General features: G+C 53.7%; 1 protein-coding gene and 1 long non-coding RNA gene across 2 annotated transcripts; one reads left to right on the plus strand and one right to left on the minus strand.

The window, feature by feature from the left end:
• Positions 1 to 24,462, plus strand: Ccdc12 (coiled-coil domain containing 12). Its single transcript, XM_070017554.1, has 7 exons — positions 1 to 141; positions 13,000 to 13,064; positions 21,051 to 21,130; positions 22,012 to 22,073; positions 22,399 to 22,433; positions 23,245 to 23,321; positions 23,452 to 24,462. Exons 1-7 carry the CDS (start codon positions 46 to 48, stop codon positions 23,532 to 23,534), a joined length of 498 nt encoding a protein of 165 aa, XP_069873655.1. The 5' UTR covers positions 1 to 45; the 3' UTR covers positions 23,535 to 24,462.
• LOC138823993 (uncharacterized) lies at positions 5,819 to 9,417 on the minus strand. The gene is made up of 2 exons (XR_011370976.1): positions 9,116 to 9,417; positions 5,819 to 7,899 (listed from the first exon to the last, which is right to left on the minus strand). It is a non-coding gene; the product is annotated as an uncharacterized lncRNA (long non-coding RNA).
• Positions 24,463 to 24,813: the final 351 nt, after the last annotated feature.

Below are 24,813 nucleotides of genomic sequence, written 5' to 3' on the forward strand. Positions count from 1 at the left end.
CCCGGGAAAAGTAAGAGGGGGGGGGGAGAAAGTAGAGCAGGCAAGATGGCGGCTGCCCCGGCGGGTGTGGGCCGCCTCGAGGAAGAAGCGCGACGGAGAAAAGAACGGCTGAAAGCCCTACGGGAGAAAACGGGGCGTAAGGTGAGGAACATGGAAGCGAGGGACGCTGGGCGAGGCGGTCTGCGGCTCCGGGCCGGAGGACTGGAGATGAGAAGGGGAGGGGGGGAATACATCCGCTTAAGTGCGCATGTGTACAAGGCGGAGCATGCGTAGAGCGACGGCGTGGGACTTAACTAGCGCTGGTGTGGGCAGCGCGCATGCGCGCGGGTCGGCGTCGCTGTGTGTCTCGCGTTTAGTCCGCCTCTAGTTCTTTTGGATGCTTGTTGGAGCAGGCGAGATTCGTTCCGTTGTCTGGTTGGCCCCCGCTGGTCCTTCACTGCCCACCAATCCCCCCAGGAAAAAAAGAGTTTCAGAACTTTTTTTCTTTCCTATCTGCCAGCGTGCGTTGGGCACCTTTGCATGTGACTGGTCTGAATGCACAGAATTTGTTTCCCCAGACGGCTTCTCGGGAATAGAACGGGGCAGTTAACTAATTTTTCCTGATTGTCTTTTTTTTTCCATCAAAAGTGGATTTAGCCAACGTAAAGTGGAAAGGAGAATTTTCAGGTAAACACCTGTTGTGTTTACACCTTGGCCCTGTCACTTAATATGCATCATACCCCATGCCCAGGCCCCCCCTCCCTCCCTCTCCCCCCCCACCCCCTCTCAACTTTAATGTGAAGTGGGGATTAGGCTTGGTACACTTTCACTCCTCAGCCTTCCCAGCTGAGAAACGGACGTTTGTTCATCCGTCCAGTGGGGGAATAACAACTCCTACACATCCACTTTTCATGGTTATTTTGGGGATCCAATAAAATAATAATCTGTATGAAAGGACTCTAGAGACCACAGAGGGTGGAGGTTTTGTTGATTCAGGTGCAAGAGCTATGTCCTTCACTCTACCCAGTACAAAAATTAAACATTAAATGTCTAAGCCGGGAGCCAGTGGCTCAGGCCTGTTACCCTAGCTACTCAGAAGGCTGAGATCTGAGGATCATGGGTCAAACCCAGCCCAGGCAGGAAAGTCCATGAGACTCTGTATCTCCAATGAACCACCACAATACCAGAAGTGGGGCTGTGGCTCAAGTGGTAGAGTGCTAGCATTGAGATGAAGAATTCAGGGACAGTGCCCAGGCCCTGAGTTCAAGCCTCACAATTGACCCCCCCCTCCCCTCCCCCAAAAAAGAAATGCAAGCTCCACTTTTAAAAAAAGCTTTTCGAAAGAGAGAAAGAAAGGGAAGAAAGAGAAAGGAAAGAACCCAAACAACCACAACAAAATCTAGCAAAGCTGGTCAGTCCCAGGCTGGCCTCAGTTTTCCTTTCTGCATGGCTGTCTTGCATCGTGTGGAAAAGATGGAACTGGCCCCATGGGCTCTTGCTGGCTGGCATACTCAAGAGCGAATCCATCCCACATTTCACCCCCAGACTGCCTGGCTCTGGGAAGCTCAGGCTCTGCCTTTTAAACACTAGCCAGTCCCTTGGAATTATTCATTTGGATTTAAGCCCAGATCATTGGGGTTTGGTTTGAATACAAGGAAGTAACATACTATTCTCTGACCTATCACCCGTGGGAAGAGATGTGACAGGTTCTTATGAAAACTGACCTTTAAAAAGTGGAATTGTGTGTGTGTGTGTGTGTGTGTGTGTAGTGGGGCTTATACTCAAGGTGTGGGCAGTGTGTGTGTGTGTGTGTGTGTGTGTGTGTGTGTATGTGTAGTGGGGCTTATACTCAAGGTGTGGGCAGTGTCCCTGTTAGTGCTTTACCATTTTGAGTCACAGTTCCACTTCTGGTTTCCTGATGGTTCTTTGAAGATAAAGAGTCTCACACGGACTTTTCCTGCCCAGGCTGGTTTCGACCTGTGATCCTCAGATCTCAGCCTCCTGAGTAGCTAGAATTACTGGCAAGAGCCACCAGCCCCTGGCTTAGAAAGAGGAATTCTTAATGAGTTGGAAGTAGGGCCTTGTTTTGTGTTTAAAATTTTTTTTTCTTGCCCAATCCCTGAGTTCAAGCCCCAGGACTGGCCAAAAAAAATGTTTTGTCTTCCCAGTATATTTCAAATGTGGGGTAAAGTGAACCTTTATGCATAATTCAGTGGCATTAAGCACACCCTTAATGTTTTGTAATTGTATCCTGCTACAAAGTGTATCTGGAGTTAAAGGCAGCTGGCTTTATGGAAGAGAGAGAAGGAAGAAAGGGAGACAGAAATACTTGGGGCCCCTATTTTTCTCAATAACTCCAATGTTTATTTTTCTTTATTAAAGACAAGCATTTTCAGAGTTAAATGAGTCAATAATATCACCAGCCAGGATGTTCTTATCTGGTCATGTTGCTAACAGACCTGATAAGAAGGCCGGACTAAGGTTTTTCTTTGGATTTATAGATTGAAGCACCCAGGCCAGTTACTGGTGGTTATTTGCCCACAGTCACATGACTAGAACTAGGCACCAAGTGAGAATATGTGGTAACACTTTTTGCATACAACCTTGAAGTAGTTGCTGAGGTGCTGGTAAGAGTGGGTTAAGGAACTCTGGGTATATATACACACACACATTTTGGGGTAGGGGGTAGGGGGGTTGGTTATGGGGCTTGAACTCTGGGCCTGTGCGCTGTCCTTGAGTTCTTCAGCTCAAGTCCAGCGCTCTACCACTTGAACCACAGCACCACTTCCGGTTTTCTCGTGGTTCCTTGGAGATAAGTCTCACAGACTCTTGCCCGGGCTGGCTTTGAACAGCGATCCTCAGATCTCCGCCTCCTGAGTAGCTAGGATGGCAGGTGTGAGCCACCAGCACCAGGCCATGTTTTTTTTTTTTTTTTCTTTTTTCTCTCCCCGCCCTCTTCCTCTCCTCCCTCCCTCTCTTCTTTGGCAGTGCTGGGATCAAGCCCAGGTCTTGTGCATGCTAGCCAGACACTCACCACTTCTTCGTGATAAGAACAGTACAGTTCCTGATTTATTGGTCTCACCTAGATTGATTTCTTTTTAACTATACTGTGGTGTCAAAATGATCCAGTGTTTGGTTTCTTTGTTTTCGTGTGCCCCTGGGGCTTGAACTCTGGGCCTGGGCACTATCTCTGAGCTTTTTGCTCAAGGCTAGCACTCTACCAAATGAGCCACAGCACCACTTCCAGCTTTTTCTGAGTAGTTTATTGCCAATAAGACTCTCCTAGACTCCACTGGCTGGCTTTGAACTGCACTCCTCAGATCTCAGCCTCCTGAGTAGCTAGGATGACAGGCCTGAGTCACCAGTGCTCAGTTCGTGTGTGTGTGTGTGTGTGTGTGTGTGTGTGTGTGTGTGTGTGTGTGTGTGTGTGTGTGTGTGTGTGTGTGTGTGTGTGTGTGTGTGTGTGTGCAGGCCTGAGTCACCGGTGCTCAGTGTGTGTGTGTGTGTGTGTGTGTGTGTGTGTGTGTGTGTGTGTGTGTGTGTCCGTCCTGAGGCTTTAGCTCAGGGCCTGGGCACTGTCCCTGTACTTTTGTACTCAAGGTTAGTGCTCTCACACTTGAGCGACAGCTGTTTCCTGCTGTCTGTGTTCCTTTTGAATCGTGATGCTCAGATCTTAATCTCCTGAGTAGCTACCATTACAGGTGTGAACCACCAGCACCCAGCTTGTTTTCATTTTGATGAAGTACATTTTGTCTGTTTCTGATTTTGTTGTTTGTGCTTTAGTTGTCGCCCGTTGCTGAGGCCAGCCTGAAAGTCCAGATCCTCCACCCTGAGCCTCCCTAATGTTGGGACTATAGGCATATAGCACCATGCCCTACTTTAAAAAAAATTTTTTTTGGTCAGTGCCTGAACTCTAGGCCTGAGCACTGTCCCTCAGCTCTTCAGCTCAAGGCTAGCGCTCTACCCCTTGAACCACAGCGCCACTTCCGGCTTTTTCTGCTTATGTGGTGCTGAGGAATCGAACCCAGGGCCTCATACATACAAGGCAAGCACTCTACCACTGAGCCACCTTCCCAGCCCTATGCCCTGCTTTTAAATGGGTTTTCGGTGGCAAGTGGTTTGTTCATTTTCCCTGACAGTACAGGAATTTGTTTTTGATGTTGTTGTTGTTGGTTGTGGGACCTGAACTCTGGGCCTGGGCCCTGTCCCTCAGCTCTTCAGCACAAGGCTAGCGCTCTACCACTTGAGCCACAGCACCACTTCCTATTTTTTCTGCTAACGTGGTGCTGAGGAATCAAACCCAGGGCCTCATGCATGCAAGGCAAGCCCTCTACCACTGAGCCACCTTCCCAGCCCCCAGTACAGGAATTTGAACCCATGCTTACCTGAGAGGCCCTCTACCACTCAGTCACCTCTTTGGCTTTATTTTTCAGATAAGGGCTCATATTTTGGTCTAGAACCCTCCCTGCATACCTGGAATGCTATGCATGCATGAATTATCTATTGAGATTCCTGCAGCCTTGATCTTTCTTGATGTCCACCTCCCAAATACCTGGGATTACTGGTGTGTGGTACTGTGCTACAACTCTGGAGTGATTTTCTACCTTCCCCCCCCCCCCCCCCCCCGCCTTCTTTACCCTTCGGATTGAATCCTGAGCACCCTACCAGCCCTGGAGTGACTTTTTATCAGGGTAAGTGACTTGGGGGCCAGATAAGTCAGAGCCTGAGTTACTCAGAGTTAATTTTGGTGGCTCCTTGCTTCTGCTTGTCTACGGGAAGACCGGGGCGGATGTGTGGTGCAGCCTACAGTAGGCAGATAAGACCCCAAGAGTCTCCTCTCTCCGGAGGAAATCTTTGATGTGACCACAAAGTCCAGGGTTGAACACTGTTGCCCGGTGGGGTCTCTACCAGGCTGCCCACCCCCACCCCACACACAGACTCAGTGGCAGAATCTTCCGTTGAGTTCATTGGTTTTGCTAGAAACTTCAAGATTTGGGGCATTTATCTTCCTCCAACCCTAATTGGCCCTAACGGCTGTAAACTCATAATCCAGTGGCATCGTGGACAGACCAGTTCTGAGATTTTGTGGCTGGTGAAGGGACAGGATTAAGGGTGGCACTGTTTGCATGTGTCTTTTCACTTAAAGCTCTGATAGTCACATAGCTCGGTCATTTTACCTGGCTCTTCCTAATCAGCCTGTTTGTTGGTGGTGGTGGTGGTTGTGGGGCTTGAACTCTGGGCCTGGGCGTTGTCCATGAGCTCTTCAGCTCAAGGCCAGCGATCTACCACTTGAGCCACAGCACCACTTCCGGTTTTCACTGACTTTCCTGCCCAGGCTGGCTTTGAACCACAATCCTCAGATCTCAGCCTCCTGAGTAGCTAGGATGACTGGTGTGAGCCACCTGCACTTGGCTTTTTTGTTGGTTTTGTTTGTACCTTAGTACTGGGGCTTGAACTCAGGGTGCAAACTGTCCCTTAGGTTTTGAGCTCAAGGCTGGTGCGCTCCACCTCTTGAGCCACATCTCCACTTCTGGCTTTTTTTTTTTTTTTTTGCTGCTTAAATGGAGGTAAGCGTCTCTTGGAACTTTTTTGCCCAGGGGCTGGCTTTTAGGATCCTCAGATCTCAGCCTCCTGAGTAGTTAGGATTACAGGCGTGAGCCACCCTGGTCTTCCCAGCCCACTTAAAGCAATGACTTGTAGCATGTCTGTGCAAGCCTTTGGGGAGGGGAATTGTGGAGCTATTCACTGCACTGTCTGAAGCACTTTGCAGTCCTGGTGTTAGGTACATTAAATAGGTAGGTTTAATAAGGTAGCTGACAAAGGAGACCACCACGCAGTATTCAGGCAGAAAAGAGAAGTTTATTCTGAACTGCTTGCCTGCCCCCCACCACGCACGGCGGAGGGGCATGGCCAAAAAGGGGCGACCCATCCCCAGGGTCAGGACTTACCTAGGCCAGGGACCAGAACAGGTGTGGCCAGGTGTGAGAAAGGTATGGCCACAAAGGATCGGGATGTGACTTCAGGGACCTGGGTCAGATGGGAGGCATGACCTGGGGGGGGGGCCCAGGATGTGACCTAGCCGGAAGGGGAGGTAACTGCTTCCAGGTGGGCCAGTTACCTAGGTAACGCAGGCCTGGGGAACTTAGCCAAGAGGTAGGGAGGCATCTGCACAGGGCCTGTGTGGCCCGGGGCGAACCTCACACTTGGCACAGGTGGGAAGGCTTGACATGCAGCGAGTAGACTGCTGGGGCTCCAAGCTTGGGAGACCAGGCTGGCGTTTGAGGAGATTCAGGGGAAGGCGCGTTGGAACTTGAGTTCAGCCATAGAGGAGGGTACTAAGCATGCTGTAGGAGGACGGCTCTGAAGTGGAAACATTCAGGGGTATAGGTAGCAAGGGAATTGTTCCAGGAAGGGAGGCTGGTAGCAAATCCTAGGGCCTGTCAGGAGGAGCATACTGCCAGTGCTTGGCTGGGTGCTTTTTTGGGGTTCAGAGTCTCACGGACTTTCCTGTCTGGGCTGGCTTCTTCCACGACAGATTACCATCCGAGTGCCGGGTAGCACAGACCTGCTGTGTGTATATAGCGGGAGAGTTAGTTCCTTAGGGAGTGGGGAGAACTGGGTAGATCTGGTTTAAACCTCCACTCTGGGGATCCCCCGTCTGTGGGACCGGGAAGCCTCCTCCCCCAACCTCATCAGGAGCGGGGAGACAGAGAGGGAGGTGGCCTGTGATGTCTTCTGCACAATGGCCCCTTTACAATCGTGGGTGTCTTTTCTGCCTCTTTCTGTAACCCATGGAGAGGTCGGGGTGGGCCCCAGGTCATCCCTGCTGGGTGACAGTAGGTGGAGCTGGCCATGGTTCTGAAGGCAGAAAAAGTGGTCCTTCAGTCTCTGGCTTCGCACATCCTTAGCCCGAGTTCTTCAAAGGTGGGGTTTTATTTATTAATTTTATTTTGTTGGTCATGGGGCTTGAACTCTGGGCCTGGGCGCTGTCCCTCAGCTCTTCAGCTCAAGACGAGCGCTCTACCACTTGAGCCACAGCGCCACTTCCAGTTTTCAGGTGATTCATTGGAGATCAGAGTCTCACGGCCTTTCCTGCCTGGGCTGGCCTTGAACCAGGATCCTCAGATCTCAGCCTCCCGGGTAGCTAGGATGACAGGCGTTGAGCCACCAGCGCCTGGCTGGTGGGGTTCTATTTTTAGGGCAAGGTATTGCATTCAGAAGAAAGAGCGAGCGGAGGTGAGGATTACAAGCCCTTGTTTAAGCAGTATATATTATCCCCCCACAAATAAATGTGTCAGTTCTGGCTTGTAGTTAAATTTGGTTTTTCTTGGCCTTTCTTATCCTCGGCTGTCACACTCGGAAGCAGCTGATCAAAGGTTGAGAAACCTTTGAGTCTCCAAGGAACTTCAGCAACCCCCTCTTCATAAGCCTCTGACTTGCCTGGAAATGGACTTGTAAACAATATTGCTTTCCAGATTTGGGGTGGTGGGGTGGGGTGCTGCTGCTCCTGGGCATCCAACTCTGTGTTGCTCACATCAACCACAGGCCTTTGTGGTGGTCGGGAGATTTGGGGGAACATTCCGACACAGAGCTCACGTATATCCTGAGCCCCCAGCTTCTCCATTTATAAAATGAGTATCAGAACCTTTATCCTACCTGTATCCCAGGGACTCCTGGGAGAAGCCACAGCGCTTTGTTGTAAGTAATAGAAATCCATTCTGGCTGGTTTTAAAAGGAGGGGCTGGGAAGGTGGCTCAGTGGTAGAGTGCTTGCCTAGCACGCATGAAGCCCTGGGTTCCATTCCTCAGTTCCACAGACAGAGAAAGCTGGAAGTGACACTGTGGCTCAAGTGGTAGAGCGCTGGCCTTGAGCAAAAGCAGCTCAGGGACAGTGTGCAGGTCCTGAGTTCAAGCTCCAAGACTGACAACAACAACAACAACAACAAAAAGCTAGTGTTAGAAGGGCGCTGGTGGCTCATTCCCGTCATCCTAGCTACTCAGGAGGCTAAGATCTGAGGATCGGTGGTTCGGGGGCTCCTGGCTGGGTGCTACGTCAGAGTCCTGACCCCAGATTCTCAGTTCTTACAGGGTGGAAGATCTCATTTGCGATCATAACGTGTTCCTGGCTGCCGGATCTAGTTCTCACTGCACCACAAGGCATTTGAAGTCTTTGCTGCCCTCCCTGATTCTTGTTTTTTCTCATTTGGCTTAGGAATGCACAGGGTCATATTTCTCCGGCTGTTGCGCAGAAAAAAACACCCAAGCCTTGGCACCATTTAATTTAATTTGTTTTTTTTGATGGTACTTGGGTCTTACATTTGCTTGACCGGTGCTCTACCAGGTGGAGCATACCACTAGCTTTTGGTTGTGGTCAGCTTTGAGATTAAAGTCTTCACCCCACCCCCACCCCCCATTCCCTGGGTGTATACAATCATGCAATCTGTCTGTCTCACCGACCTTGTGGCTGGTGTCCTGGCTGTAGCTATTGACAAGAATGGGAAAGGACTTAGTCTGAAGGGTCCCTGGGGGAAAACCGGGGACTGGGCTATACCCTGCTCTTTTTCTCTGTTCTGTGGCCTCAACATGTGCTATGGACCGTGGGGGGATAGGGGCACACGTGGCTCAGTTCTGTGAGGAAAGGGGCTTCCTTTCCTGCTGCACTGACCCCCCCCCCCCCAGCTCTGTCTCCATCTCCGTCTGCACCCGCCTCCCTTGGGCAGACTGAGAGTCACCTCACCTCAAGCCCCAGAGTGCCTGAAAGCTGCCGCACCCTCTCTTTGTCCCTACCGCGTCACTCTTTTTTGTCAAAAGGCGCCTGCCTTCTCCCAGTGAGTCACCAGCACAAACCCCAGTCCCCCGACTGGCTCCACCCCCATCTTCACCCACAGCCCGGGTCCTGTACCACCACCACACCGCCTGACCCAGTTCCGGCCTTGATTATCTCGGGCCTTATCTCCAGCTTCCCAGCCCTGCTGGCTTCTTCCTCTGTTCACCAGCCTCAAGGGAACGCCTGACACACACAGACACACAGACAGACAGACAGACAGACAGACACACACACACAGACAGACAGACACACAGACACACACACACACACACACACACAAAGCCTCTTTTCCCCTGTAACACTCGCTCACCAAGGAGGCAGAAGATCCGCTTTCGCCAGCACATTTCACATCAGCCGATTGCCCCTGCTCTACAGAGGAGGAAACTGAGGCCCAGAGGATGGTACCAACCAGCCCAAGGCCTCACAGCCAGGACCAGGAGGAGATGAGTCCTCCTCCCTGGCCTCGGTCCCAGCCCCCCCACGCCCCGTGCTCTGCGCGTACAGTTCCTTTCTGGCTGGTGGGTATAAGAACTCACAACTCCACAGACAGGCAGATCGGACACTGCCAGCCAGGAAATCCTAGCAGCAGGTAGGAGGCTGGGACCTTGAAGATCGCAGTCTGCCTGGGAAAGTGAGGGCCTCCCCTCCCCCCTGCCCCACCCCCACCTCCCCAACTCCCTGCTGCCAGGCTCTGAGCCACAGAGAGCGTGAAGCTTTGGGTCCAGGCATGGTGGCATCCAGCCCAGATCATCATCAAGGGTGAGTCAGAGTTGGGGTGGCTGCATTACCTACCCCCTAAATGCCCTTGGAGCACAGCTCCCAGTGCCACCGCACCCCCACAGGAAGTCCCTCCACCCCAGCATGTGGACCTGGGTGACGTTGAGGAACCTGCCAGATTCGCTTAGCACAGTCAGTCTCCTCCTGCTCCCCTCAAGCACCTGATTTCTGAATGTGTGTGTATGCGCATGCGCGTGTGCCAGTCCTGGGAGCTGTCCCCAAGCTTTTTTGCTCAAGGCTAGCACTCTGCCACTTGAACCACAGCTCCATTTCCCTCTTTTTGGCAATCAATTGGAGGTAAGAGTCACATGGACTTTTCTGTCTGGGCTGGCTTGGAACCATGATCCTCAGATCTCAGCCTCCTGAGCAGCTGGGATGACAGGCATGAGCCACCGGTGCCCAGCTCTGCTTTCTGATTTCTTCCTCACCCAGGAAAATCAGGTCAGACCTGGCAAGTCTCAGGCTTCGCCTCCTCTAGTGCTCCAGGGTTTGGGGGGTTTTTGTTTTTCATTTGGTTGTAGGGCTTGAAGTCTAGGCCTGGGCGCTGTCCCTGAGCTCTTCAGCTCAAGGCAAGTGCTCTACCACTTGAGCCACAGCGCCACTTCTGGTTTTCTGGTGGTTTATTGGAAATAAGAGTCTCACAGAGTTTCCTGCCTGGGCTGGCTTTGAACCACGATCGTCAGATCTCAGCCTCCTGAGTAGCTAGGATTATAGGCATGAGCCACTCGTACCGGCACACTGGGGTTTTTGAGGCCTTACTTCTCTTGATCATTCCATAAAGGACTAATTTTCCTGACAATGAGAGCAGACTGATAGCCAGAGAAGTTGTTCATCTGGACCTAGAGGTCCTTTGGGGTCTTCAGCTGCTTCTGGAAAGATCTAAGCTAAGGGCAGACAACCCTGCATCAGCACATAGAATGTCTCTCTCTAAAAGCTGACTCTTTGACCTGTCTCTTCCCTCCCTTCCTCCACCTACAGTGCACCTGCCTCAGAACACAACTTCCCAGAGACATTTGGAGATGGGGTGGCAAAAGGCAGAAGTGGTCAAAAGTAGAGAGTCGTGTGGTGGTGGGGGGGGAAGGGGGTAGTGGGGAAGGGGAGTGGTTGAAGGCTTGCTTGTCAGGACCCTGGGCGGAGCAAGAGGCATGTAGGGTTAGGAACAGGATGAGGAAGGAGGGAGAAAAGGGAGAGGGAGTTGGGAAGGGTAGCCAGGACCCGTGGCTCACGCCTGTCATCCTAGCTACTCAGGAGGCTGAGATCTGGAGGATCCCAGTTCAAGGCCAGACAGGAAAGTGCATGAGACTATCTCCAGTGAACCACCAGAAGGAAGCGGAGCTGTAGCTCAAAGGTGGTAGAACACCAGCCTTGAACACAAAGGCTCCAGGACGCCATCTAGGTCCTGAGTTCACGACTGACCCTCCCACCCAAACAGAAGTGTTAGAATATGCAAAGTGTCTGTGGATCCTGAGGACAGCCTCCCACGCAGAGCGGGGGCCTGGGCAGCTTATGTGACCTGATGTGAACACGTGGAGAGAGACGGGGAAGGTGGTTGAGGTCAGAGCCGGTTTTAGAAACTCAGCGCCCTTTTATCAGCGGTCTCTCAGCTCCTTGGCAAGAGCTCAGGGACTGGACAGGCCAGACGCTGATCCCGACCTGTAACTACCATGGACAGGTTCTGTGACCTTGAACAGACTTCCCCCCTCCCCCCCCCCCACCTAGTCATTTCCCAAGCCGCCCCAAGTGTTGTTGAAGACTTCAGATGGATAACCCTGGAACTCTTCCATTGTTATTTATTTATTGTTTTGATCGGTCGTGGGGCTTGAACTCTGGGCCTGGGTGCTGTCCCTCAGCTCTTCAGCTCAAGGCAGGTGCTCTACCACTTGAGCCACAGCGCCACTTCCGGTTTTCTGGTGTTTATTGGAGATAAGCGTCTCGTGGCCTTTCCTGCCCGGGCTGGCTTTGAACCACAGTCTTCCGATCCCAGCTCCCTGAGAAGCTTGGATTACCCAGATGTTGGGGTCACGTTTGAACTGAAAGGCTGGAATGTACCTTGGCCCACCCCTCGTGTAGCCTGCTCTGCCCTCCTATATTGGTCGGTGCCCTGCTGCCCAGCACCCCAATGCAGGGTGGGGAGGAGATGGGGGGTCTTGGGCTGTTTGTGGAAAGCAGGCGGAACCCGCCAGACGGGCTGAGTGAATTTGAAATGTCATTTAGATACTTGGGTGTTTTCTCACTTACGAATGACTAACTTGGCATTTGCGCGTCTGGGGGCATCCTGGGAGGAGGCCCTCCTCCCTCCCCCCCCCCCCCCGCCCCCAGGCCGGGCTGGCTGAGTATTATGGGAAGGCACATACGTTGGCCACACAACTTTTGGCAGAGTGGCCCATTCCTGTGCCAGGCAGAGCCCCTCCAGCGAGCAGCTTCGTTAACTTCCTGTGGGTTGGCAATCACTTTCCCTCCACGTGCCCAGCCGAGATCGGCGGGCCCGCCACCAGCCTGGACTGAGCTGCCTGCCGATGGCTCCCACCTGCCTCACGCCGGCTCCCCCTGCCCCCCCAGATCCTACCCAGTTCCCCCAGCAGCCAGCCATGTCCCCCACCCATCCCCCACACCACACCGGCCACGCCGATCGCTCTCTCGTGGTGACTTGTCCTAAGTGACACTTAACTGGTGTCACTCATTTTGTTCCCCGGCTGCCTGGTCCCTAAGAGAACAGCCGCTCTAGGTTGAGCTAGGCGAGGAGAGGCATCGGGACGTATTCCCCAGGCCAGCCTCCAGCCTGGTTTGGATGATCTCATTCCCCCCGGAAGTTGTGTGGCCTGCGAATCGTGGGGTACGGTCCTGGCCCTCAAGGTCTCTCCAGTCAGCACCAGCAGGAAGTGATGCAGACGCCCCCCCCCTCAAGGAGAAGGTTGTCAGAGCTAGTCTAAGCAGTTTTTTTGTTTTGTTGGCCATAGGGCTTGAACTCAGGGCCTGAGCGCTGTCTCTCAGCTCTTCGGCTCAAGGCTAGTGCTCTACCACTTGAGCCACAGCACCACTTCCGGTTTTCTGGTGGCTCATTGGAGATAAGAGTCTCATGGACTTTCCTTCCTGGGCTGGCTTTGAACCTCGATCCTCAGATCTCAGCCTCCTGAGTAGCTAGGATGACAGGGTGAGCCACCACTGCCCAACCGGAGTCATGCATTTTTGAAACTCTGCCCTGTCCGGGCAGTGGGGGTGGATGGGTGGGAATTTTATTAGTCCACGATGCACCTGTCAGATGCCGGGGGGGTTGAGGGGGGGTGGGGGGCTGAGCTAACCCTTTTCAAAATACATCTGACCCCAGAGATATCCTGCCGCTTCCCTGATCTCCCCAGGGGCGTGGCCTGGGAGGAGGCGTGGCTCCTGAGCAGGTGGCTTTCTCCCTTTCTTCTGCAGGACAAGGATGGGGAACCACAGACCAAGCAGCTCAGAGAAGAGGAGGAGGAAGGCGAGAAGCACAGGTAGAGTCTGTGGGCAGCTTTCCCCGAGCTGTGCTCAGCCCTGCAGAAAAAGAGATCCCCAACCCTCCCAGTAGACAGGGCCTTCTCCCTCCCTCCCTGCATCCCTCCTTCCCTCCCTCCCTCCCTTCCTCCCTGCATCCCTCCTTCTCTCCCTCCCTCCCTTCCTCCCTGCATCCCTCCTTCCCTCCCTCCCTTCCTTCCTTCCTTTCTATTTTCTCACTTTCTCTTACTTTTTGGGGGTGTGTGTATTCAGTCATGGGGTGTTGTCCCTGAGCTTTTTGCTCAAGGTTAGCGCTCTTACCATTTTGAGCCACAGCTCCACTTCTGTTTTTTGTTTTTGTTTTTAGGTTAATTGGAGATAAGGGTCTCATCCCTGGCCTTTCCTGCATAGGCTGGCCTTGAACCTTGATCCTCAAGTTCTCAGCCTCCTGAGCAGCTCCTTTTTTTTTTTTTTTTTTTCTTGTTAAGCAAGAGGGGGCATTGGTTTGCAGTGGTTAGATGGGCGAGACAGGAGTGAAGGAGAAAAACAGGTCCCAGGATTGACACAAGGCAGAAGAGCCTATAATATCAAATTGAGAAACCCGCAAATGACAATGTGCACACGTTAATTCAGTCAGCAAGTGCTGACTTCACTGTGGGTCTGCTCTGTGTACAGACACCATTGATAGGTCCTTGGGTGGATGGGGAGGGGCCAGGAGGGGGCAGGAGTGGTCAGCCTCTACCCGGCTTTCTGTGGAGGGACACAGAGGAAGTGTTTTTATGGAGGAAGCGTGATGCAGGAAAAGCAAAAGTAGGGTGTCAGTGCGTGCGCGGAGCGGGAGAAGCTGCGGTCAGGTCAGCGCTGGGGCAGCAGGGAAGAAACTGGGCTGGGGAAAACTTGGGCTCTCGGTCATAGGTGGTTTTATTTGTAACAAAAGCCCAAAGGAAGCCGGGCGCCCGTGGCTCACGCCTGTCATCCCAACTGCCGTGGGAGACTGAGATCTGAGGATCGAGGTTCAAAGCCAGCCTGGGCAGGAAAAGTCCGTGAGACTCTCATCTCCAACGAACCACCAGAACACTAGAGGTGGAGCTGTGGTTTGAGTGGTCGAGCGCTAGCCTTGAACAATCAAGCGCTGGGACAGCACCAAGGCCTCACGGCAGACAAAGTAGCGGGGGATAGGGGGCTGGGAAGGTGGCTCAGTGGTAGAGCGCTCGCCTAGCATGCATGAAGCCCTGAGTTCGATTCCTCAGCACCACGGACACAGAAAAAGCTAGAAGTGGTGCTGTGTGGCTCAAGTGGTAGAGCACTAACCTTGAGCAAAAGAAGCTCAGGGACAGCACCCAGGCCCTGAGTTCAAGCCCCAGGACTGGCAAAGAAAAAGAAAAAAAAGAAGTAGGGAAAATATAGTCCAGGGCTTACACCTAGGCAGTAATACTAGACTTTTTTTTTTTTTAATCAGAACGCATGGCTCACATAACAGAGCGCCGATCAAACATGGTTTTTAAGTCCTGAGTTCAAAACTTCCTGCCATTTCCCCCCCCCCCATAATTTCCTTTTGAGAATGTATCTTAAATTCTCTCGCAGGATAAATCTGAACCCATTTCTATGAGCCCAGATTCCCATTGGGTAACAGTAAGCCCTGGCAGGTAGCTTTATTCAGGCCAGGTCTGTGGAAAAGGAAGGACATACCCCCCAAAAGGGCTCCTTTGCTGTCTTCTGGGCTGTGGCTTCTTTGTCCCCGCTAACCTTCTATGGCTAACTCTGCCTGGGCAGTGACCTTGGTGACTCATCCCCAAAGCAGTTCCCCTCCCCAGGCCCCCACTTACTGCCTAGATAAAGTGGGAGGTGTCCTGGAAAGCTGGCACACAGAAAACGGCATCCTTGCCAGCTGCTGCGTTCCCCCCCCCCCCCCCAGTCACGGATCTGGGCCTGGGCGCTGTCCCTGAGCTCTTTTGCTCAAGGCAAGCGCTCTACCACTTGAGCCACAGCGCCACTTCCGGTTCTCTGGTGGTTTCTTGGAGATCAGAGTCTCACGGACTTTCCTACCCGGGGCTGGCTTTGAACCATGATCCTCAGATTTCAGCCTCCCTGAGTAGCTAGGATGAACAGGCATGATTCACCGGGGCCCGGCTTAGCCTTACTTCTTGAGACTTGGAAAATTCTTTCTACATACTCAGCCCTCGGTTGTGCAGTCATTTTACCCAGCCCCGCCCCAGTACATCCCAGCCCTTTCCACCAGGCAAGCCCCCCCCCCCCCCCCCCCCCGCCTTCCTCTCTGTGGGTTGGGCCCCAGTGCTGGGGTGTGTCCCAGACCCATGACGTCAGCCTGATGCAGCACCTGCTGCCCCACTCCAGCGGTGCCCAGCAGGGCGGCTCCCTCCTCCTCTTCCTGGGTTAACTCAGCCCTGCTCCAGGCTCTGGAAATCCCCCCCTCCTCCCCCGTGACCCCAAAGCAGCGGCCAACACCCAACTTTTCCTGTTGGTCAGTGAAGGCCCTGGGGATTGGGGAGTTGAGAGAAGACTGGTTGAAGGAAGATGGCGGAAGCTGACTCACCACGTGACAGCCACAGGAACCCGTCCTGCTGTGTGGGAGAAGGGTGGGAACGCAGCTGGGCCCTTTCTCTGTGGGGGGGGGGTGGGGTGGGGAAAGGTCATGATATCTTACGCGTCATGATCTCGGGGTGCTCTTAAAGCCATCTCTTGAGACTGCCCCTGCCCCGGGGCTCAGCACGGTATTTGGGTGAGGAAACCCGCAAGCAGACGGGTGGAACCCCTTAGCTGAAAGATGGGGAGCAGGGTTGGCACGGGGCAGGGGGGGCTCCTCCTGGGTTCCTCTCTCTGCCCAGCTACAGATGGGGAGATGAAGCCCTTCCTGCCGGCCGTGGTGCTGCTCTAGACCCCGAGCCAAGAACTGAGCTGGGCACCAGTGGCTCAGGAGGCTCGAGATCTGAGGATCAAGGTTCAAAGCCATCCTGGACAGGAAAATCCTTGAGGTTCCTTACCTCCAGTGAACCACCAAAAAGCCCAAAGTGGGACTCTGGCTCAAGGGGTAGAATGGAAACTCCTGTCATGAATGAATGAATGAATGAATGAATGAATGAATGAATGGATGAATGGAGTTAGCCATCCCTCAAAGACTGGTGATCTATAATAGCCATAGCCATCGGCAACGGTGAGGTTCCCATTTTTATCATCGTTTGTGCTGGGGTTACAGGCAAACCCTACCTTGTCTGGCCAGGAGACAGCTTCTGTTGCCCTTCACCTGTCCCCTGTCCTAGACAGCCTTGCTGGAGACAGCTAAACAAGGCGGTAACCTCTGCCGACCCGCGAGGGCACCCTTGGGTTCTTGACAAATTCCCCTTGCCTGCTAATAAGCCAGCCATTTCATGTCCTAAAGGAAAACATTAAGCAACCAGCCAACAAAAACATCCCTCCTCCTCTTCCCAGCATCCGTATTCTCTCCTGACCTTGTACTGTACCTGCACTGGGTTTTTGTTTTTGGGGGGGTGGGCAAGTGGGGTTCTGTGATTGTACTGTCCTGTGCTAGGTTCGGGAGAGTGTTAGTAGCCAATTTTGGGGGGCTGGAGGGGGGGCGCATGAAGCGGCCTCAACAGCTGTTTCTCCTTACAGAGCCTGAAACATTTGCACGGCCGAGAACCTTCGCATGCTAGAAGGGTTTTGTTTTGCCTGTCGTTGTTTTGTGACTCTTTCCACTGAATAATCTCCCCAGAGTGGGATTGCCAGGTCAAGGGGTTTTGAACACACGCGCAAAGTCTTTGAAGAAACCACCAGACTGGCCCTCTGGAGCCACGCTTGAGATCTTTTTGTCCGACCCTTTGTTTTCATGGTTTCTAGGGCCTGGCCATTCGCCAGCCAGGCCTTGTTATTCATTCACATTAGGTCTCTGTGTGTAGAGCCTTAAAGCTAACAGGATTATGAGGGAGGGAGGGGAAGGGGGAAGGAAGGAGGGAGGGAGGAAGGGAGGGAGGGGACAGAAAATGTTTTCCGGGAGCTTTCTAGCTCCGGGAAAGGCTTCAGGGCTGGGCGCAGTGGCGCTCACTTTCAATCAATCCCAGCTGCTCTAGGTGGAGGGTTATACAGGTAAGAGGCCAGCCGAGGCAGAAAATTGGTGAGACCACCTCTCAACAAGTCAGCCAGGTATCAGTGCGTCACGTCCCTGTCCCCCCAAGCCACTCTAAAGGCAGAAGAAGTAGGAGGTTTGCAGTCTTGAGGTAGGCCAGGGCAAAAAGCCAGGAGACCCTAGCCAGGAAACAAAGGAAAAGAAAAAGGTCTAGAGCATTCGACTAGCAAGGCTGAGGCCTTGAGTTCAATTCCTACCACCTCAGATTTAAAACCAAAAACCCAGGACTTGTGTGTGATCCATCACTGATCTCTAGAGCCACTAACTCTGACCCAGGGGGGCTGGATGGTCAAGAGGGGGGAGCAAGGTGGCCAGCTGGGGAGAGCCGTCCCCGTGAGCTGCCCTGTCCAGTCTTCTGGACACCCCTGTCAGGGTGTGCAGCACGGGCTGCAGGACTATAAGGGAGGAAGAAACGTATATGCCCGGGGTGAAGACGGGAAGCGTGAGCGTGTGAACCAGGCCAGGGGAAGGGCGGGGAGGAGCCTGAGACCCACCTCCGCCAGCCTGCTTTCCCCGAAGACCCTTCCCACTGAGAAAGTTTCCTTTCCTTCCCAGAACTCTGCTTTCCACACCCGGTAGTGTGCAGAGGGCAGCTGCTTTTTCTACCCACTAATGTAGAGTACTAGGCAGGCCTACTTCAGCGCCGGGCAGGTGCTCTTCCTTAGACCCAGGAGGAAAAGCCCAGTAGAGAAATGGCTCAGGATGTCACCCCAATCTAGAAGACAACGCAGTAGAGCGTGCGCTTGGACACGCCACCTGGAGAAGGGGAGGTGGGTTTTGTCTTTTTCCCTGGATCCAGGCTGGGCCCAGGTGAGCCGCACACTGGGTCCCAAGGAGAAAGAGCTGCAGGGTTGAGGGAAGATAAGGTAAGACTTGGCTGGCCTGGTTTCTAGAACTCACCCGGTAACCGATACTAAGCTAATGGGGACTTTGGAAAGACAGGGCCGGGAGGGACTAGATGTCAAAATTGCTTTTTTTTTTTTTTTTTTTAAGCTCCCAGTCCTGGGGCTTGAACTCAGGGCCTGGGCACTGTCCCTGAGCTGCTTTTGCTCAAGCCTGGCGCTCTACCACTTGAACCACAGCACCACCTCTGGCTTTTTCTGTGTCTGTGGTGCTGAGGAATGGAACCCAGGGCTTCATGCATGCCAGGCGAGCACTCTACCACTGAGCCACCTTCCCAGCCCGCTTTTTTTTTTTAACTGGCTTTTGAAGGCCTTTGGGGCTAGATTTGGAGTTCTGATGTGTCTTGTTGTCCTGTCAGTTTCTAAGATGGCATTCCCTTGTTTCTTTTTTTTTTTTTTTTGGGTCCGGTCGTGGGGCCTGAACTCTGGGCCTGGGTGCTGTCCCTCAGCTCTTCAGCTCAAGGCTAGCGCTCTTCCACTTGAGCCACAGCGCCACTTCCGGCTTTTTTCTTATGTGGTGCTGAGGAATCGAACCCAGGGCCTCAAGCATGCAAGGCAAGTGCTCTACCACTGAGCCACCTTCCCAGCCCGTGCATGCAGACCTTTTTATCATGAGCAGCTAGCTCGGTGTATTTTCCCATTACTCCTTTGCCTCTAGATATTTTCTGACATATCTTAAAAGTTACCATCTGTTCTTTAGTTCCAATTATGATGGGTTTCATTCCTCAGTTGTAGAATTAACCAACTTTTATGGTGTCTTAAGGCCTCTGCTGAAATCCGTCTTTGTAGTCTCCTTTTATGAACTGCCATTCTTTTCCATTTCATTTCTGATCATTCCAGCATGTGGATCTCCTACGAGTGTATTTCTGTTTTCTTTTTTTCCCCTCCCTTTCGTGGTTCTGCTTGAATTCTGAATGTTGCCCATTAACTATTCTGGAGCTAATTTGAGATTCTGGCTAGTTTATTTTCCTCCAGAGAGAATTTATTCTCCCTCTGGCAGGCAACTGGACTGGGGGTTCAGGGCGGATGGAGAAGCCTGGGTTACATCACCCCAGCCCCAAAGGGCAGACCAGTCATCCGCTGTGTGGTCCTAGCTGTGGGAAGAGCGATCTGTTTCAGGCTGGCCTCTGCTCTTAACACAGGGGCCTTTCCAGGGCTCAGTTTTCTCTCTAGCTCCATGAAATTGCAAGAAGATTTTTTTTTTTAATTCTTATGATTGTTTTTTTTTTAATCACTCTGTTTATAGAGACAGATGCTCAAGAGGAAAAAGGTACCCAGGGGCAGGTTTCTATTGTTGCCATTCTGTGCTTCTAGCCCTTGAAATCCTTGTTCTGGCCTTTCTCCAAGGCCAAGAAATAGACGTTGCAAATAGGTCTGTGGTCAGGCATGTTTGTTCACTTGTTCACAGAAGGGAGCGAAATCTTGGGAGTCCCTTTTTGAAAAGGCCAGTTTTCCTCTCCCTCCCCACCCTGCCTCCCTCCCCCCCACCCCTCCTTCCCCATACTCCTGCTTTAGGACAGGGGACTTGGGGGACAGACAGTTGCTTGGGCATTTTGTCCATCAATGAAGAGCAAGACTCCACATTTACCTTCGCAGAGCAAGTCTGGAAAAACCAGGCGCCGGTGGCTCACGCCTGTCATCCTAGCTGAGATCTGGAGGATGGGGGTTCCAGGCCAACCCCGGGCAGACACACCTGAGCCATCCTTTTATTTCCAGCTACCCACTAAAAAGCACCGGTGTGGTTCAAATGGTAGAGGACCGGTTTTGAGCAGAAAGGTCAAGTGAGAGTGAATGGGGCTGAGTTCAAGTCCTACTGGCCCTAAGCAAAAAGGATTGAACCTAATAGCCTCCAAGCTGAGAATACCCAGCAGAGACTCCGTGCCCACAAACCGGCGCCCAGAATGGCACTGTCTCAGATCAGCGGGGACCCAGGGGTTCCTGTGACCCGTGGGCAGCAGGCCTGCCCCTCCCCATCCTGCCCTCTCCTCCCGCCCTCCCGCTTCACACAGTATCTGGAGCTGGGTTGTTTTGTTTTGTTTTTTTAATATTTAATTTTTTTTCTCACTAATTCCTGCATTTCCCCCCCCACACACACCTAGTTTCTCTTCCTCTTTTGTCCCCACCCGGCGAGGAACAGAAGCCACTTCAAGTCATGCCCTGCTTTCTCGCCCTATGCCTCAGTGACCCCCAACATTCACCCCCAGACCTGGGGGGGGACCAGGCCTTAGGCTCAGGCTCTGGGAGGGTCAGCCAGGCCTCCTTCATCCAGGCTAGGCTGCCACTGCCCCCCAAATCTGGCATAGCCCCAGGGCTGTAAGGCCCAGAGGCCTCGGGGCTCGAACTCAGGGCCTGGGCATTGTCCTTCAGCTCTTCAGCTCAAGGTGGGTGCTCTACCACTTGAGCCACAGCGCCACTTCCGGTTTTCTGGTGGTTCATTGGCGATCAGAGTCTCACAGACTTTCCTGCCGGGGCTGGCTTTGAACTGCGATCCTCTGATCTCAGCCTCCAGAGAAGCTAGGATGACAGGCCTGAGCCACCACATCTGGTGAGGCGAGTTTGTTGGGGGTTTTTTTGTTTTTGTTTTTTTTTTTTCGTTTTAGGAGTGACTCAGCCCCAGAACTGGGCCTCTGCTGGAAGTCACACCTAGCTTTGGGTCTCAGAGGTGCAGTCACTCCTGGGTGCCTCATGATAGAGGTGTATAGTCTCTCAGACACCCCCCCCCCCCACTTCAGTGGAGCTAATCCAGGAGAGAGAGAGATACTAATGACTATTCTCAGCCAACACCCACTCCCCACCCCCCCAGATTTGGGGGAACCGCATTCCTACAGTGCAGACAGACAGGGCCTGGCGAGGGACAGGGGGGGCGGGGGCTCCAGCTTGGTGTCAGTTGAGGGAGGAGGAGCCACCTCCTGGGAGGGGGTGTGGCCAGGACACCTCCACATCTGCACATCCTCCCCTCACAGGGAACTGAGGCTGCGCAATTACGTCCCTGAGGACGAGGATCTGAAAAGGAGGAGGGTGCCCCAGGCCAAACCCGTGGCAGGTAGGTGGCCCGCCCTCCCCACCCCCCACCCCCCACCCTCCCCCTAACTGGCTGGTGCCAGGGCAGAGGTGGGGGGCCACACTGTGGTACCCCGCATTGCTATCCCAGAGAACAGTAGCAAGACCTGGCCAAGCAGGACGAGGAAAAAGGGTCTGCTTTCACACCCTGCGGCGGAGGTGACCCAGTAATCCTAGCAACACCGGAGACTTAAGAGCTAAGGATCGTTGGCCTGGGAAGGTGATGCATGAGGCCCCTGGGTTCGTTCGATGCCTCAGCACCACAGAAACAGAAAAAGCCAGAAGTGGTGCTGTGGCTCAAGGGGTAGAGCGCCAGCCTTGAGCTGAAGAGCGACCAAAAAAAAAAACAAAAATAAAGATCTAAGGATCACCGTTCAAAGCCAGCCCAGGCAGAAAAGTCCCTAAGACCCTCATCTCCAATAAACCACGCCAGGAAAAGCCGGAAGTGGGGCTGTATGTCGCTCAAAAGTGGCAGAGCGCCAGCCTTCAGCACAGAGAGACTCAGGGACGACACCCAGGTTCTGAGTTCAAGCCCCAGGAGTGGCAAATAAAAGCAAAAAGGTCCTTCAGCTCTGGGCCTGCTTCCTTCCCAGTTGATCTACCCCCCCAACACCGCACGCCCCAGAACTCCTCATCCTGGGGAGACATCTTTGCCTCTCCCCTTCCCCCCGCCCCCCCACTGTCTAGCTGACAAGCTTCCTGCTCTCCCTTTCTACACCCGTCTGGGGGCCTCCTGGGAAACTCAGATAACAGGGCTTTGCCTCTGGGACATTTGGGGAGAGGCTGGGACCCCCCACACCGGGGGTGGGATGGGTAACTGGCCCCTCAGGTCCCACAGGCCCGTGTTCCTCTTGCGCCCTCTAGTGGAGGAGAAAGTGAAGGAGCAGCTGGAGGCGGCCAAGCCCGAGCCTGTCATTGAAGAAGTGGTGAGTATGTAAGCCCCGCTCAAGGCTAGCACTCTACGAGCCACAGCGCCCCCTCCAGCTCTTTCTGCGGATGTGGTGCTGAGGACTCAAACCCAGGGCGTCATGCACGTGAGGCCAAGCACTCTACCACAGAGCCACCTTCCCAGCCCTTCCTTCCCACGTTGCCGTTTCCCTTTTACCTCCCTACCTGCCCACAAGTCCCTCCTTCCTCTTTCCCTTTCTCCACGGTCTCCTTCTCTGTCCTGTCTCCCCACCTCCCCTGGGGCGAGGGTCCTCTAGGCCCTGCCTGACAGGTATCTTTTTTTTTGATTTTCCCTACCCCCAGGATCTGGCTAATCTTGCACCAAGGAAGCCTGATTGGTGAGTGTTGCTTGGCCAGGTGTACAAGGCAGACAGTTAGACATAAGAGCTGAGCAGAACCCCCACAGGTGGTACCGGGGAAGGGAAACGGGGGAGCAGAAAGTCCTCTCAAGAAGCCCCTTTCTGGGCCTGGGAAGGTGGCTCAGTGGTAGAGCGCTCGCCTAGCATGCACGAAGCCCCAGGTTCGATTCCTCAGTACCACAGACACAGAAAAAGCTGCAAGTGGTGCTGTGGCTCAAGGGGTAGAGCGCTAGCCTTGAGCCAAAGCAGCTCAGGGACAGCGCCCAGGCCCTGAGTTCAAGCCCCAGGACTGGCAAAAAATAAAAATAAAGCCCTTTCATTGCATTTCCTCCTTGTGGGAATGGAGTGCTTGTCCTCCAAGCCTAGAGGGCGCTGTGGGCCTGAAGGATACAGCCAGAGGGGTCATATCCTCATTACAACTCTGAGCTCTCTGCTGCTGGATCAAGCACTCACTTGGGGCGCTTGAATTCGCTGAAGCAAAGCCGGAGGCACGTGTCCTGGAAACTCCAGAGCTACAAAGCACGCTGAGTGGGCTTCTGGAATCTCCTGGGGGGGTGGGGGTGGGGAGCCTGTGGCCTGAGGAGGTGGTGGCCTACAGTGGCATGTCACCCCTTAATGGTGATTCCGGGGTTCTGATTGGGGGAGGGGGGGGTCTACCCTTGCATACCTTGACTCATCCCTCATGTGGTCCCCCTTGGCTGGAACTGGGGCTCAATGGGCGGGGAGCAGACACAGATGAACAGCCCAGGGCTAGCCTTCAGCCTCCCTCCTCCCCTCCTCCCTGCTCCAGGGACCTTAAGAGAGATGTGGCCAAGAAACTGGAGAAACTTGAAAAGAGGACCCAGAGGGCCATCGCTGAGCTGATCCGTAAGTGCCGCCCTGGCTGGCTGGGCGGGGGGGGGGGGGGGGGGGGGGGCGGGGATGAGGGTGGGAGGGCTGGTCCAAGCACAGGGCACTGGTTTACTTCCGTCTGTCTGTCTGTCTGCCTGCCTTCCAGGTGAGCGGCTCAAAGGCCAGGAGGACAGCCTGGCCTCAGCCGTGAATGCCCCCACAGGACAGGAGGCCTGCGACTCCGACTGAGGCCGGCCCTGGCTCCATCTCTCCAGCCAGGCGGGTCCCGTGGGAGGAGCACGGAGGGCAGGGGTGAGGCGGGACTGGTCGTCCACCACCTCCACTCTTCCTGCCCTGAGCCAGGCCCCTCCAGGTCAGCTGGTCTCCCCAGGGTTGGAGCCAGCCCCAGCTCTGGGCGGGCCTGCATCTGTACATATATGTACATTTGGATTGCTTTTTTTAACCTCTGGAAAGAGAAAAGTCAACCCACACGTGTGGTAGAAGCCAGTGAAGTGTGTTCTGGTGTCTGGGATGCTTTAAGGCAAGATAGCCACAGAAACGATGCTTAGCATGGCTCCTGCTAGAGGCTAGATGTCTGCTAGGCTCTGTGTGTCCGTGTGTGTGTGTGTGTGTGTGTGTGTGCGTGCGTGCGTGCGTGCGTGCGTGTGTGTATGTGTGTGTGTGTGTGTGTGTGTTTTGACCTTAGGTCCAGGTCTGGAAGACACCAGTGGCTCACACTTAGCTATACTCAGGAGGCTGAGATCTGAGGATCACAGTTCAAGGCCAGCCTGGCCAGGGAAGTCCCATGAGACACTTTATCTCCAATGAACTACCAGAAAACCAGAAGTGGCGCTGTGGCTCAAAGTGGTAGAGTGCTCGCCTTGAGCAAAAAAGAGCTCAGGGACAGCAGCGTCCAGGCCCTGAGTTCAAGCCCCAGGACCCACAAAAATAAATAGGGAAGTTGGTAAGGTGGCTCAGTGGTAGAGTGCTCTCCTAGCCATGCATGAAGCCCTGGGTTCCATTCCTCAGTACCACACACACAGAAAAAGCCGGGAATGGCACTGTGGCTCGTGTGGTAGAGCACCAGCCTTGAACATAGGCTCAGGGACAGCGCCCAGGCCCTGAGTTCAAGCTCAGGCCTGGCAAAATACATAAATAAATAAAATAAATGAATGAATGAATGAGATAAAATAACAAATGAATAAATAAATAATAAACTCTCCTGCAGTCCTCACACGGCCACTAGATGGCAGCAAGAGCTGAGAGTCTCCAGCTTCTGCCTGCGCTTCCCAACCGCAACACGCGGCAGCCCCCCCCCTTCCATCTCCCCCCCCATCCCGTCCCGTGTCCCTCGTTAATCGGGTCATTAGAGATGATCCATCTGGGGGGGGGGGTTGAGTCAGTGGGGAAACCCGGGTCATCCTGAGGATGTCCCAGTCACTTCAGATAGGCCAGGTCTGGGCAGGGGGAGGGGGGGGTGCTGTCTTATTGTGCCCCCTTCCCCCCAATCCTGAAGACTCACCCCTAC

The sequence above is a fragment of the Dipodomys merriami genome, unplaced genomic scaffold, assembly GCF_024711535.1.
Source record: "Dipodomys merriami isolate MVZ:Mamm:240054 unplaced genomic scaffold, mDipMer1.0.p SCAF_125, whole genome shotgun sequence".
NCBI classification, from domain to species: domain Eukaryota; kingdom Metazoa; phylum Chordata; class Mammalia; order Rodentia; family Heteromyidae; genus Dipodomys; species Dipodomys merriami.

Coding starts and splice junctions, on each gene's coding strand:
- Ccdc12 (XM_070017554.1), top strand. CDS start 46: ATGGCGGCTGCCCCGGCGGGTGTGGGCCGCCTCGAGGAAGAAGCGCGA. Junction 142..12,999: donor GGGAGAAAACGGGGCGTAAG/GTGAGGAACATG, acceptor TTTCTTCTGCAG/GACAAGGATGGGGAACCACA. Junction 22,074..22,398: donor AGCCTGTCATTGAAGAAGTG/GTGAGTATGTAA, acceptor CCCTACCCCCAG/GATCTGGCTAATCTTGCACC.